Here is a 14,717-nt window from a genome sequence, read left to right on the forward strand (position 1 = left end):
AATTATGAAGTAGGAGTGTTTCAGTTTCACACATCATAGAGGAGAGTCCCCGAGGGGTAGCCCTATTCATCTGCTGCCCCTGAAATTAAAAACAAAAACAGAAGTCCAGTGGGGCTTGAAGACTAACAGCATTGACTGTGCAATCCTAAACAAAGCCACCCACATCCTTCAACCCTTGCTGATCTTCATGGACATGTTTCCTCCAGCACAAGCTGCCCTGAGTCAGCTCCCTTCATCAACTGCGGACAGTGAACAACTGCAGCAGATATATTTATACATCCAGTTTCAACCACTGCCCTTCTCACTTTATGTGTAAATATATCTGCTGGGGATGTAGGCTTCATGTGCTGTCTGATTCCTGCAACCTTAGACTGGAATGCATTTTGCTTGCCTGTCGAGTGTTACCAGACGACTCCTGTTCTGCTTTGCGGCTACAGACTAATGTAGCCACCCATCTGGAATTTCCAGTCCACAGTTCTCTGCTTGGCCAGTGATTTGCTTTCAGAGATTTAACCTGTAAAGAGGTTTTAAGAGAGAGATGGAGAGAAGATAGGAGCATATACTGGGACTTTGAGGAAGTGGCTTGTGTATGCTTGTACCAGGAAACTTTCCTTTTGTGGAGGAGTTCTTGGTTTTATTATTAGGCAGTTTGACAAGGTTGTCGTAAGGAAAATGTGGTACCTTGTGGGAGAAAGATGTGATAAAGCTGTCATTAAATAGTACTGCATCTGGTTATTCCTCTCCTCTTAAGGAGTTTAGCCAGCATTCTTGGAGTTACCATTACCAGAGGGTTATCTTCTCAAGAACCCTGTGAGGTATGCTAATATGGAAGGAAGACAGCCAATGCTAGGTCACCCCATGGACTTTATGTCTGAGAAGGGGTTTGACCCTGGATCTTTCAGATTCAAGTCTGTCCATCTGTCTACTATGCTGTACCTTTACCTTAAGTATGGGAGACTGCCTTATGCCAAATATGATCGTCCATATAACCAGTGCTCTAAGTCTGATCTAAATGGCAGCTGGTCTCCAGGCTCTCTTTTCACTGGATATGCCAGGGATTGAACTAGGGATGAGGTTGCTGGCTCTGGGTTGGGAAATATCTGAAGATTGGGGGGTGGGGGTAGATCCTAGGGAGGGCAGGGTTTGGGGAGAAGAAGGAACTCAGTAGAGTATAATGCCAAAGATTCCACCTGCCAAAGCAGACATTCTGTTCAGGGGGACTGATCTCAGTCATCTAGAGATCAACTGTAGGAGCAGGAGAGCTCCAGGCCCCACCTGGAGATTGGTAACCGTAGCCTGAAGCCTCCTGCATGCGGAGCCACTCCCTTCCTTCCGGAGCTTGCCCCCACGCATGAAAGTTTCCCCCAGATGGGATGAGAGAGAGCTAAAGCTTTCCCGCAGTGGAACCTACTTGCAATGTACTTGGAATGCTTGAACATGCAAGGATAATATTACGACTAGCATTTATGTTGCACTTTAAAAGTTACAGGGCACATGATCTTGTCGTTCTTAAAACAGCTTTATGAGGTGGACAATAATGGTCACTCTTGATTGTATGTATATCTTTTATTCAGCAACATTTGCAACCCACTTTATGTCCACATGTGGGCCAGCCGCCAAGGTAGGTAACAAATTAAAATAAATCTAATAAAACCAGGAGAGCTGGTGGGAGAACAGCCTGTCTGAAAGCCACCCACGAGTTTGTTTGTTTATACATTTTCTGTATATTTATTACTCACCTATCTCCAAAGTCTCTGGGTGGGGTTAATGGCAGGGCTGAGATTTGATACAGGGGGGCACCTGGATCATGGGACAGCCTATTGACCAGTACCATAGTGCTTTGATTGTGTGTTCCTGCTTTGCGGGGGGTTGGACTTGATGGCCCTTGGGGTCTCTTCTAACTCTATGGCTCATTCATCAAATGCAGAATAATGCACTTTCAAACAGCTATCAGTGCTCTTTGAAGCTGTGCGGAATAGCAAAATCCACTTGCAAACAGTTGTGAAAGTGGTTTGAAAATGCATTATTGTGCGTGTGCGGAAAGGGCCAATGATTCTATGATCCTATGCCAGTTTGGGTAAAGCAAAGGTCCCTCTTTTCTTCCAGCCTGGTTTTTGGGGCCCAGTGTTCCTTTTTCTATCAACCCTGACAGTTCGTTAGATTTTGGTAACCTTCCCCGAACACCTGTAGACCTCCTGTTTCACCATCCCAACCCGGGTGAATGTGCTTCTTCAGCTGTAATCTTCTCTCCTGGCTCCCTTATCCCTCTTGATTGATTTCTCTGCAAAAGGCGAGGGATGCTGCAACCCTGTCACCTGCTCTCTCCTCTCCTCTCCTCTCCCTTCCTCCCCTCCCTGCCTGCAGCTGCTGGAAGATTAGCCTTTTGCTGCAGACTGCGGCCAGCCCACCTGATGCTGCATCACCTGTCCCCATCTGTAAGCAGAACACCAGGAGTAGTCCAGGCTGCTTTTTGCAGCCAGAAACAGACTGCCTTTCGAGTTCATTTGTGCACTTTGTGCGGTTGCTGCTGCTGTTTTCTTTTTCGCTCTAATGGCCTCTACAAGCCCCTCTCACTCACTCACTGAGAAAGTCTGGACCATTGTTTGGATCAGTATAGAATTTGATCAATTAAAAAAATCATGCAGAAGATGGCTGGTTTAATCCCAGATATCTCCAGTTAAGGAAAATTGGGGAATGGCTTTTCTCAGCCTCTTGGTAAGCTGCTACAAGTCAGAACAGAAAATATGGAGCTGGAGGGACTAATATTCTGATGCCTTATGAAACAGCACCATGTATTATCCATAAATCCCCCTCATGGATCTTCTGCCCCAATCCCAATCACAGGCGCAAAGAAGAATTGGATTTATATCCCCTCTTTCTCTCCTGTAAGGAGACTCAAAGGGGCTGACAATTTCCTTTCCCTCCCCCGCCCCCAACAAACACCCTGTCAGGTTGGTGGGGATGAGAGAGCTCTGAAGAACTGTGACTAGCCCAAGGTCAGCCAGCTGGCGCATGTTAGAGTGTACAGGCTAATCTGAATTCCCCAGATAAGCCTCCACAGCTCAAGTGGCAGAGCGGGGAATCAAACCCAGTTCCTCCAGATTAGAGTACACCTGCTCTTAACCACTACATCACTGCTGCTCCTAAGCAACACTGACTCAACACTGTTAGCAGTGGTGTACAACTTAATACATTAGCTAAAATACATCGTACATCATGAAATCTTAAAATCATAAAACGTTATACAAACCTAAAATCAATTTCAGATGGTACAACACTCTATACACTAGGGGTGGTCAAATAATAGCAACACCAACAACACATAAAAGTCCTCGCCTAGCTACTAACTAACATAACTAACCTAAGACATGAACTAAGCTATGTTTTGGGTGCCTCTGCCTAATGGTAACTCAAGAGAAGAAGAAGAGTTTGGATATATACCCCCCATTTCTCTCCTGTACGGGGACTCAGGGTGGCTTACAAGCTCCTTTTACCTTCCTCTCTCCACAACAGACACCCTGTGAGGTAGGTGGGGCTGAGACAGGTCTAAGAAAACTGTGACAAGGCCAAGGTCACCCAGCAGGAATGCAGGAATTGGGAAACAAATCTGATTCACCAGATATGGCCCTTCTGTTCAGGTGGAGGAGTGGGGCGTCAAACCCGGATCTCCAGATTAGAGTCCGCCTGCTCTTAACCACGACACCACGCTGGCTCTCAAAGAGAGACCCCTTGTAGTTGTGGCACTGAATTCCCCAGGGAGATTTGTTTGTCCCCCTCTAGCCCTGTTCTCTGTGATTTTCCCACTCCCCCACCGACTGGAGAGCAAATTGGTATTGTGGTAAAAAGTGGTGGACTCTAGTCTGGAGAACTGGGTTTGTTTCCTCATTCCTACACATGAGGAATGCTGATGACCTGGCATTGTGGGGATAAAAACACAATTTATATCCAGATGTGGCTGGAATGTCCAGAGGTAAAACAATTGTGGAATAATGTTATACTGTATATCGAAAAATAGTTCCATTCTCTCACGAACAATTTTTGTTTTAATAATTTATACGATTCTGAACAAGTTAAAGGTGGAAGGGAGTCAAGGGGTATACCAATTGATACAATCTTCCTCTCTATCAGTGAGAACCATGAATTACTCTGGGTATCTGATAGTATTAGGTGAACCAGAGAGTGCTTATTATGTGTATAATCCAAGTGCAGCCAAAATTTAAAGGCCCTCGACCGAGCCCTGTAGACCAATGAAAACTTGTTCACCTTTACATCTATCAATCCCCTTACAACATAACAGAATGGCCTCCTATCTGTATCATCTGAGCAATCCAGATCAGAGAAGAGTTTTTTCACTCGCTCGCTTCAATGTTTTCCCTTCTGCCATACCACGAGGTAGATATAACAATCTAGAAATGTGCAAAAGGGTGTGTTCATATGATGCAAATCAATTAGAAACATTAACTCACCAATTATTCTGTTGTCCTAAATCGGCAAGTATTAGAGTCAAATACTCTAGGTTGCTTTCTATGATACCTAGCGAGCTGGACGAACTAAGCAGACTATTGTTCTTATTAAATAATTCTGATGCTACATTCTGTAAAATGGCTGCAAACTTTCTGCTGGAAATATTCCATAAGCAACAGTATATATGAATCAGCTTCATTTGTTATACGTTGCAAGCTTGGATTTTGATGTGATTTTGATGTGATTTTATACTGTTTATGCCAAATAAAGGCTAAATGAAAAAAAAAGTATATCAAAAAATATGCGAAAGTAAAAATAAAGATAACTATAGATCTATTATTCATAGGTATAATGGAGTGTACAATAATAGAACAAAGAAAGAGAATGTTATTTAAATTTATGATCAGAGCGGCTCAGGCATTACTAGCATTGGGTTGGAAAGATAAAAGAACCTGGACTATACAGTAATGGATGGAATATATATGGGAACAAATACAATTAGAAATGTTTGATATAATGTCAAGAAATCAAATATGGCAAGAAAAACAAAAGGATATGTTGTGGATCTGGACTGAATTCAAAGACTGGTTAAATGACATTGGAATCACAGAAGAAAACTGGAAAAGAAGACTAGAAAGAATGAACCTTCTGGTGCACATTTAAAGAAGAGAAGAAAAAAGGGGTGGGGAAAAGGGGGGGAAGGATATGGAGGATGGAATGTAATGATGTATAGCATAAGCATGTAACGATCCAAAATATCAATTAAAATTGATATTAAAAAAAGGAATGCTAATTACCTTGGGCCAGTCACTGATGTCTGAGAACTGTTGTAGGGAGAAGAGGGGGTTGTGATTATAAGCTGCTTTGAGACTCCTTAAAGGTGGAGCAGAGCAAAACATAAAAACCAACTCTTCCTCTTCTTCTGACCCCCCTTCCTGTTTTATGTTTTGTTGAATTGTTGTTATTGTTTTCTGTAGGCATTTTAAATAATAGTTCTATGTGTTGACAGTTCACCACCTAAGGAACTCTGACCTGCATGCAAAAAAATTAAAATGTTTCAGATAAATGAAAAACAAAATACCTTGAGTCTTTGCACTCCAGTATTAACTGAATCTCTGTCTAACCTGCTCTGCTTCCTCCTTTACAGCCGTTCCTGCTGAAACATTTCTCGGAACACCTCCCCGCATACTTTAATCCTCAGCTTCCTTTCTGTTATGCTGACCTTGGTCTATAATATGGCACAGCGATAGTCTTCCCCAGTAGTGTCCTTCTGCAAAATATGCAAAGCAGAAATGTCCAGGAGCGCATTCTTGTATAATGGAATAAGATCTGTAGAGGGACAGAATGGTCCTGAAGGCCACCTTCGTATGGGAATGGGGAATAGACACTGCATTGCCTGGTACCTTTGTAATCCCATATTCTGCACTGCTCATGCAAAGCCAGCCTGGACATTTTATCATTTAATGGTCATTTCATGTGTATTCCCAGTCACTTTGCATTGTTGGTTGAATGTATGCAGACACACACACACACACACACACACACACACACTCATCTGCCTTGAGTTTCAGTGAGAAAGGTACGCTACAAATAAGCTAAATAAATGAATCCCTAGGTCCACAAATTGCAGCATCTGTCTTTTTAATAATGACATCCATGTAGTGCACTTCAAGTATTGCAAACAATCTCTTTGTCTTTGGTAAGTTCAGTTTTTGGCAAATTGAGGCAGGGAGACCTGTGGCTTGCAGGAAGGCCAGCTCAGGGTCGTAAGGAGGCAAACTGGAGCCCTGGGCAAAACCTGAGTTAGATGTCCCCCCACCCCACCCCACCCCACCCCCGGGCGGCCACCCCACCACGACCCCACAAAAAATGTTTTTGCACTAGGACATTGGTGCCTGCAGGGTTAGACATATCTGCACCAAAATGACATACGGCGCCCCGCTGGCCAATCAAGCGGCAGGAGGAGGAGGAGGAAGGGCGGCGGCCCAATAGGCGCGCTCTCTCGGGATTCGTCACCCCGGAGGCGCCGGGGAGTGAGGGGCTCCCGTCATTGGCTTCAAACGCCCCCCCCCCCTTTGGCCAGGCTCCCCCGGGACCCCCCTCCCCCCGTCCTGATCGGGTGCCGCAGCTGAGGAGAATCTGCCCCACAGTGCTCGGAAGACCCCTCCCTCCCTCCCCGGACCAGTTTTGGACAATGTAGCCTAGGGCGCCACCTTCGCACGAAGCCCCCACGTCGAGGTTGTGGCGTATTCGAGCCTCTTTGGCCAGGGGAGCCGCGGGGGGATGCTGCTGCCCTCCAGTGGCCAAAGGTGTGAATTACAAGCGCACCCCCCTTCCCCCCCCACGCGGCATTTCTCAGGTTATAATTGCTATAATGTGGCGTGTCTCTTTGGGCAGGGGAGCCGCTACGGAAAGCTTCCCGAGAGCGTGATAACGCGCTCAGGGGGAGGCGCTACCACGCTCTCGGAGAGCCTCTCGGGACGAGTTAGGGGGAGTTACCACGCTCTATGGAAAAGTCACCACGCTCTCAGAGCGTGACAGTGCTCTCGAACGAGTAACAACGCTCTCTGGAGGAGTCACAAAGCTCTCCTAATGAGTTACAACGCTCTCGGAGGAGTCACAACGCTCTTAGGAAAAGTCACCACGCTCTCGGGAGCGTTACAATGTTGTCGGGACTAGTTACAACGCTCTCAGGACGCGTTACCACGCTCTCGAAGGAGTTACAACGCTCTCTGGGAGAGTTAGCACGATCTCGGGGCGTCACAATGCTCTTAGCGCGATCGAGGGAAAAGGCATTACAACGCTCTCGGAAAAGAGTTAGCAGGATCTTGGGAAGAGTTTGCAAGATCTCGGAGAGCGTTATCTTGGGAAGCGTTTCCACGGTCTCGGGAGCCCTCCGCCGTGTCTTCCCTGGCCAAAGAGATACGCCACATTATACCAACTATAACCTGAAAAATGCTGCGCGTGCGTGTGTGTGGGGGTTTCGCTTGTAATTCACACCTTTGGCCACTGGAGGGCAGCAGCATCCCCAGCGGCTCCCCTGACCAAAGAGGCTCGGACACGCCACAACCTCGACGTGGGGGCCTCGTGCGAAGGTGGCGCCCTAGGCTACATTGTCCAAAACTGGCTGCCCAGCTCAAAGAGGCTTGGGAAGATAGCGGAATCCCCCCCCCCCCCATAACATCCACGTGCGGTCTCGTGCGAAGGCGGCGGTCAGCGTGGCGTGGTCCGGGGAGGGAGGGGGGGTCTTCCGAGCACTGTGGGGCAGATTCTCCTCAGCTGCGGCACCCGATCAGGACGGGGGGAGGGGGGTCCCGGGGGAGCCTGGCCAAAGGGGGGCGTTTGAAGCCAATGACGGGAGCCCCTCAGTCCCCGGCGCCTCCGGGGTGACGAATCCCGAGAGAGCGCGCCTATTGGGCCGCCGCCCTTCCTCCTCCTCCTCCTGCCGCTTGATTGGCCGGCGGGGCCGAAAAGGCGGAAGCGTCCAGGGGGCCCCGTGAGCGAAGCGGCCGGCGGGGAGAAGGAAGGGGCCGTTCTGCACGGTTGGCGGCGGCGGCTGCTGGAGGATCGTCGTCGCCGATGGGGGGACTCTCCCTCTCACCCTCGCTGGCCCTGATGGACGGGGAGGGGCTGTCAGTGCCAGCTGGCAAGTTGGGGGCTGAGATGAGGTTTGAAGCGGAAAGCTTCTCCTTCAGTTCATGCACATCTTTGGATGGTTTTGCAGCTTTCAATTTTGGATCAAGGCGAAGGACAAAGTCAAACAATTTCCTAGTGGTTGTTGACAGCGCTTTTTCACGGGGTGCATTTCCAGAGTTCTGCTGAATTAGGCCACTAGGGGGTGGCAGTGATTTCAGACAAATTCACCTAGTTCTGTTTGTGAAGGGAGCCAAGGAAAGGGTCAGACATCAGGAAAAGGTGAATCAAAGCTAGAGAGATTGTGTGTGCATGTAGCGGGGTTTGTGTGTACATTTTTGCGACAATTGCCTTACCTTTAAAAATATTAATTTCAGATAATGATCTTTATCAGTGTTTATATTACATCAACAAATGCATCCAAACTGGAATTACAAATCCCATTTCCCTGCTCATAACTGACTTTTCCTGGATTGCTTTTTGCTTTAATTAGGGAAGAAAAGGGGCAGGCACAATATGGTGAGAAAACGAAAAAAACGTAAAGGGATAGGAGCAGCCCCATTGCCTGCTGATCCTCTATGAATGCTGAAAGCACTTTTTTTTTAAATTGTAGCTGCATTGTCAATAATTACTGCACTTCAGTCTTGAACAGAGTTATCATTATTGTGGTACCTGAGAGAGAGTCTGTGCTGACCATGGAACAGAATTACCCAAACGTCTTCACTTTCCTTTTGATTTAAAATTGAACTCATGTGTAAGGGTACATTTAGTTTTTCATTCTTATAGTAAAGAATTGTCCACTCAAAGAAGAGCTGGTGTTTCTGTCAGAGGAACTGCTCTGGGCATGCTTCTTTCTAGACCTGAAGCAGTGACTCATGCAGGGATGCTGTGGCAGCCTCCTCTGAGGATAGAGAATGTACATAGCTTAACAGGGTGCCAGCCCAAAACATAGTTCATTGGGTGCACTTGAATGAGTCAATTATGTTCATTTATTTGCTTGTTTGGGTAGAACCAAAGCTACTTACATCATTCACCCTCCATTTTATCCACACAGCAAGCCTGTGAGGTAGGCTAGGCTAGGCTGAGGGGGAGAGACTGGTCACCACTGAGATCACCAGCAAGCTTCCATGGCAGAATGTAGATTCAACCCCAGATCCTGTCTGATGCACCACCTAGCAGAATAAATCACCACCACCTACCAATGGAAGCTAATTCACAAGGTGGTAAGGGCAGATCAGCAACTCACACAGAGACAGCCACCATCCTTCATGTGGGTGAGTGCTTTTGATTCCAGTTCTGTTGAGGCACACTGTTTCAGAACTACTGCTGAAGCATTTGTGCTCCTGAATGTCAGAGTGACTCCTCCCCCACCCCTCTCCACCATCCAGGGTATTAACAGCATGGGGTGGAGGCATTTCAGTGGTTCAATAGGAGGGAGAAAGGTTAAACCCTTTCTTCCCTTGCTCCATGTTTCTGCTTGTTAATAATCAAAATAGGACAAAAGGGAAACTGCTGTTAAAATTTCAAAGCAGCATTAGAAAGCTGTTACTTTATCTCCCTCTCCCCCTACCCCAGTATAGTCATAATAACACAGGGGTGCTGTGTGATTTCCGGGCTGTATGGCCGTGTTCTAGCAGGATTCTCTCCTGACGTTTTGCCTGCATCTGTGGCTGGCATCTTCAGAGGATCTGATAGTAGGAATGGAAAGCAAGTGGAGTATATATACTGTGAGGTCAAAAGGTGAGGCCATCTGAATAGAGTAGCCTGGTATGTGAGTCACAGAGAAGTCTGTAGCATGTGAATAACAATGAAGATAGCAAGGTCAATAGGTGAATGCATCTGAATAGAAGTATCCTGGTCTTTGTTCCCTTTGATTGCTATTGTCTATAGTTGCCTGTGTTTGTGTGGAGCTGATTAGTCACTGTCTTGATTCTAGAGTTTTTCAACACTGGCAGCCAAATTCTGTTCATTTTCATGGTTTCTTTCTTCCTACAGCCCAGAAACCACACAGCACCCCAGTGATTCCGGCCGTGAAAGCCTTCGACAACACATAATAACACAGTTCGACCTCATGGAGAAGTGGTTGTAATGAGACAACATAAGTGGCTGTCAGGTTTCCTGGGGGAATACATCAGAGGTGCTTTTAGCATGCTCAAACTCTGCATATACATAACAAGCGTAAACTATTTAGATCCGGGCCCCTACAAATGACCTATTTATCCTCAGCAGAGGCTTCTCCAAGTCTCAGTTCCCTCATTAATCCATCTGTATCTGTGCACAGACTCATGTGTATTTCTGATGACGACTCCCCCCATTAATTCATAGTGCGCCCTTTCTCGTAGAAGAGGTCACTATCACAGCTCACCTTTTCTTAGGATTACAGGAACTGGGCAGCTCTGCCTGCTGTTGATTTACACTGCATTTGATGCCCTGAAACAAGGGTGTAGTAGAAAACTGGCGAAAAAAGAACAATTGGGATGCACTGAAATTTGCAGCCTGGGTCACGTCACTTTCCATCCCATGATAGATATTTATTTTTTATTTATTTTTTCATTATAGGTGTTTGACTAATTTAAAAAAAATAGTGATGATAGGAATTGTAATTAATACACAGGATTTGGATGTCTGAGGCTTACCATCTGCTCATATGACCCTTGACCTTCCTGGCTGCTTAAATTTGTTGGTGCAAAGGGGAGTGGGCTTGCATTTGGGGCCTGGGAGGCAGTTAATGCCTCTGTGAGAAAAAAGGTAGATGACCCAGCCCTAAAAAAAGGCTGTGGTTCATCCACTACTAAAGAAATGTCCCTGGCTGCAGCCAGGAGAAATAAACAGCTATCAACAATGATCAATTATTGACTGTATCATTCCTGACCAATGTAATTGAATAAGTGGTCGACCGGACAACTGCAGGAGTTCTTGAATGAAGAGAACTGTCTGGATTCTTTTTCGGGCCTGGACTTCTGGCTTCAGGCCTGGACAAGAGGTTGAGAAGCTTGGTCATTCTAGTGTGCTGGATAGAGGTCATGACTCTACTGATTCTCTTGGACCTCTCAGTTATGGATGCGCTGGGGGCAGGGGATCTCCAGTCCTTCAGATCTTGCTGCCTGCCACAGCTCCTGCAGCTGATGGGAGAAAATATATATTTTAAAGTGCCATAAGCACATGGGGGTACATCACTGCTGGGGAAAACCAAGACATTGACTGCAGTGGGTTGTAAGGGACCATATCACTCCAGTCTTGGGCTATCTACACTGGCTCCCAGTTTGTTTCTGGGCTCAATTCAAGGGGCTGGTGCTGATCTTTAAACCCCTACATAGTTTGGAAGCAGCATACCCAGTGGTGGGATCCAAAAATTTTAGTAACAGGTTCCCTCGCCAGCCCCCCCTCAGTAAAGGGGGCAGAGGTGTACCTAGGCAAACCTGAGCCCTGGGCAAAACCTGAGTTGGATGCCCCCCCCCCATGGGCAGCCACCCCACCATGACCCCCCAATTTTTTTTTGCACCAGGTCATTTCTAAATCATCATCACATTATAGAAAATGCCCCAACTCACAAATCTGAACAAAGCAATGGTGAAACACACAGGTTCTTTGATAGAGACTGGTGAGATAAAAGGTACGAAAGGCTGAGAATCAATGAATTGCAGTACCTGAAAGGGATTAACCCAGTTCAGGGAGTTACATTATTAGTCGCAATTGCTATATGGAACCTTCACGTTCAAAGGCAGTATGCCTCTCGGGGAGGCGAGGGCGTGGAGATGGAAAAGCGGACCCAACTAGTAACCCCCTCTCGGCACACACAAATAATTAGTAACCTGCTCTCGGGAACTGGTGAGAACCTGCTGGATCCCACCTTTGAGCATACCTCAAAGACTGCCTACTCCCATATGAAGCTACCCAGCTATTTTGTTCATATTCTGAAGCACTGCTTAGGGGTGCCTCCACCCTTCTCAGGGGAGGAGAGTACAGGGCCTTGTTAGTTATGGCTCCAAAGTTACGGAACTCTCTGTCCAGAGATCGTTGTCTGTCCCCTTCCATCTTTTTCCGCTGTTCCTTCAGTGACACCTCTTTCTTGCCCTAAGTGTTAACTGCTGTTATGATATGTATACTAGAATGCTCTGCTTTCAATTGCCAGCTGCCTTGTTTGGACAAAAAGGCAGGATGTAAACTTTGTGAACAATATTAATTACAAAATAACTATTAAACATTCCATAATAATCAATCGAGTTACTTAAATCAGTGTGTGAATAAAACAGTGCAGTCCCAAGGGAGGGGGTTATACTCTTCTTGGCCTAATGGAAGGATTAACTCTGTAAAAAGTGGATTTCACAGTGTGTGAGACAGCGAGAGCACACCCACATCTTCAAAGACGGCACTTGTTTGTGCAATTTTTAATAAAAACGTTAATTTCAGGGGTGGGGGGCACTTAGTTATGATATACCTGCTAATAAGTGTAGATCCATGTTAAGACAGGGAGCAATATTAGTTGACTGTAATAATGTTGCAAGATTGTAATTGTAATAATGTTGTACATTGAGGTTTCTTTTACCATGGATTGCTGTATATATGTACACTTTGAATTAATCTTTGTTTTCTTTTTGTCTGGCCTTGTGGCCGTAATAAACCATGATGATGATGACATACTTGCTGAATTCAATCTTCTAATGCATGCAGTATCCCATTTTGCAATGTGGTCAATCTGAGGATTGCCAAAGGTTTCCCAGCGCTGCTTTGGCAGTGGCCAAAGCTTTCCCATTAAGTTCATATATTACTATATATAATTAAATTTAAAATTATTATTAGGAGGGAATTAAAAAAGAATTGGGCAGTGGCCAGTCCTCATATACCGCCAATGCCCCAGCAAGTCTCCTAAAGACAGGATTGGGTGTCTTGTTTCTTTGGTGGGGGGGGGCATTCTCCAAAGCACAGGTGTCAAACTCGCGGCCCTCCAGATGTTATGGACTACAGTTCCCATCATCCCCTGCCAGCATGATGCTGGCAGGGGATGATGAAACTATGAATCCAACTGGAGAACGCGAAGACCTACAATAACCCAAAGTGTTCCCAGGCAGCCAGTCTGCCATTTTGAAGTTGCAAAACAGAACATTTGTCATTGGCTGTACAGCAGACGTTGCTTGTGGCTCCATTTCTTGGCTCTCTGTTGGCAAGTTGCAGAGATTCTATGCCGCTGCAGATTGCAGATTCCATGCACTCACCCAATGGGTGACCTGGTCTAATCCTCCCGGGAGAGCTGCACCCGGGAATGAAGCTGAGACCAAGTTTACAGTTCCTATTCCCAGCAAATGCATCTTAAGGCAGCTGCCATTGACAAGACCAGTCCACCAGTGCAAAAGGATTCCTTGGTTCCATATAAAGCTGTCGATGATGCCCATTTTAGCCTGCATTATTTTTCGGGGATGGGGGCAGGACTGGTCTAAACCCCCATTGCCTGCGCCTAAGTTTACATTTCCTATTCCCAGCAAACCCATCTTCAGACAGCTGCAATTGACAAGAACAGGCCGGTGCAAAAACGATCCTTAATTCCATTTAAAGTTGCCCGTGCCCATTTCGATCTGTTTTGTTTTTCGGGGGGTAAGAGGGGATGGAGACGTGTCCCGCAGAGGGCTGGAGGAGGGCGACAAGGCTCCCCCCCCCCCGCTTCCTCGCAGGGATGTCGCGGCTCCTCCCATGAACGGAGCAGCCGGTCGATGGGCAGAGCACGGATGCTGCGCTGGCGGCCCGCTGATTGGCTCGCCGGGCCGTGACGTCGCCTGGGCCCCTCCAGCCTCCCCGCATCAGCACCAGCATCACAATCCGGCCACGCCCTGCCCCCTCCCTCCGCATCCCCTGCTGCTGCCGCCCGCCCTTTGCAGTGCGCTCGAGAGTCCAGCTGCGGGGATCCGAGCAAGCAAAGCAGTCGCAGCAGCAGGAAGGACACCCCACCCCACCCCCCCAAAAAAAGACAGGAGCATCTGAGGCGCCATGGCCCCCTCCGGGCTGAAGGCTGTCGTGGGGGAAAGTAAGAGCAAACCCTTTGGATTTTTTTTCCTCCCCCCCTCCTCGATTCCATGGCGGCTGTAAGGAAAACAAAAAAGCTAGGCGATCGAGGGTCGTGTAGGTCGCGGTGGTCTGGATCGGGCGCAAAGATCTGGATTGCCATGCGCGAGGCGGGGTGTCTGGGGCTGCTGCTGCTGTTGTGCGCGCCATCCCCTGGCTTCCCTGACCCTGGAGCCCATTTGGCTATCGAAACTGGAGGTTCAAACGCCCTCGCCCAAACGCCCTTCGTTTTGGTTGCTAGCGGGAGGCGGGTGACATTGAGCGATCGCGGGGATCGAACGTGCGGAGAGTGCGAGCCTGTCAAGGGAGGGCTGGAGTTTTCTTCTCGTGGATGCTCTGATTTGGTCTGATTTTTGCAAAAGGGGGTGGGGGTGGGGGAGGCTTCTTTGCAGGCGGTTCTGGAGGAAAACACACACACACACACACACACTTCTTTTGCTGGGGGTGGGGTTGATGATTATGTGTTAAAGAATATTTAGAGCATGATGATGGCGGGGCATAGAAAGCTGCATTTCGGGAGAAACCATAATTGGGGGCAGGGGACAGCCTGCGGGAGCTCCAGGAAA

At 47.3% G+C, this 14,717-nt stretch overlaps 1 protein-coding gene and 1 long non-coding RNA gene across 3 annotated transcripts in view; both read left to right on the top strand.

Annotated features, from left to right (window-relative positions):
• Positions 1-7,964: 7,964 nt before the first annotated feature.
• On the top strand, positions 7,965-11,514 carry LOC125441892. Its single transcript, XR_007245922.1, has 3 exons — positions 7,965-8,379; positions 9,152-9,371; positions 10,093-11,514. It is a non-coding gene; the product is annotated as an uncharacterized LOC125441892 (long non-coding RNA).
• Positions 11,515-13,929: 2,415 nt separating this feature from the next.
• The window catches only part of STXBP1 (syntaxin binding protein 1), a 66,432-nt gene continuing 65,644 nt past the window's right edge, over positions 13,930-14,717 (top strand). Inside the window, exon 1 of one of the 2 annotated variants that reach the window (XM_048512875.1) lies at positions 13,930-14,113. In XM_048512875.1, the coding sequence (XP_048368832.1) occupies positions 14,077-14,113 (37 nt within the window). In that variant the 5' untranslated portion in view covers positions 13,930-14,076. The remainder of the gene's footprint in view (positions 14,114-14,717) is intronic. The other variant, XM_048512876.1, reaches the window with a different exon arrangement.

This window comes from Sphaerodactylus townsendi, linkage group LG12, assembly GCF_021028975.2.
Source record: "Sphaerodactylus townsendi isolate TG3544 linkage group LG12, MPM_Stown_v2.3, whole genome shotgun sequence".
Taxonomy (NCBI): domain Eukaryota; kingdom Metazoa; phylum Chordata; class Lepidosauria; order Squamata; family Sphaerodactylidae; genus Sphaerodactylus; species Sphaerodactylus townsendi.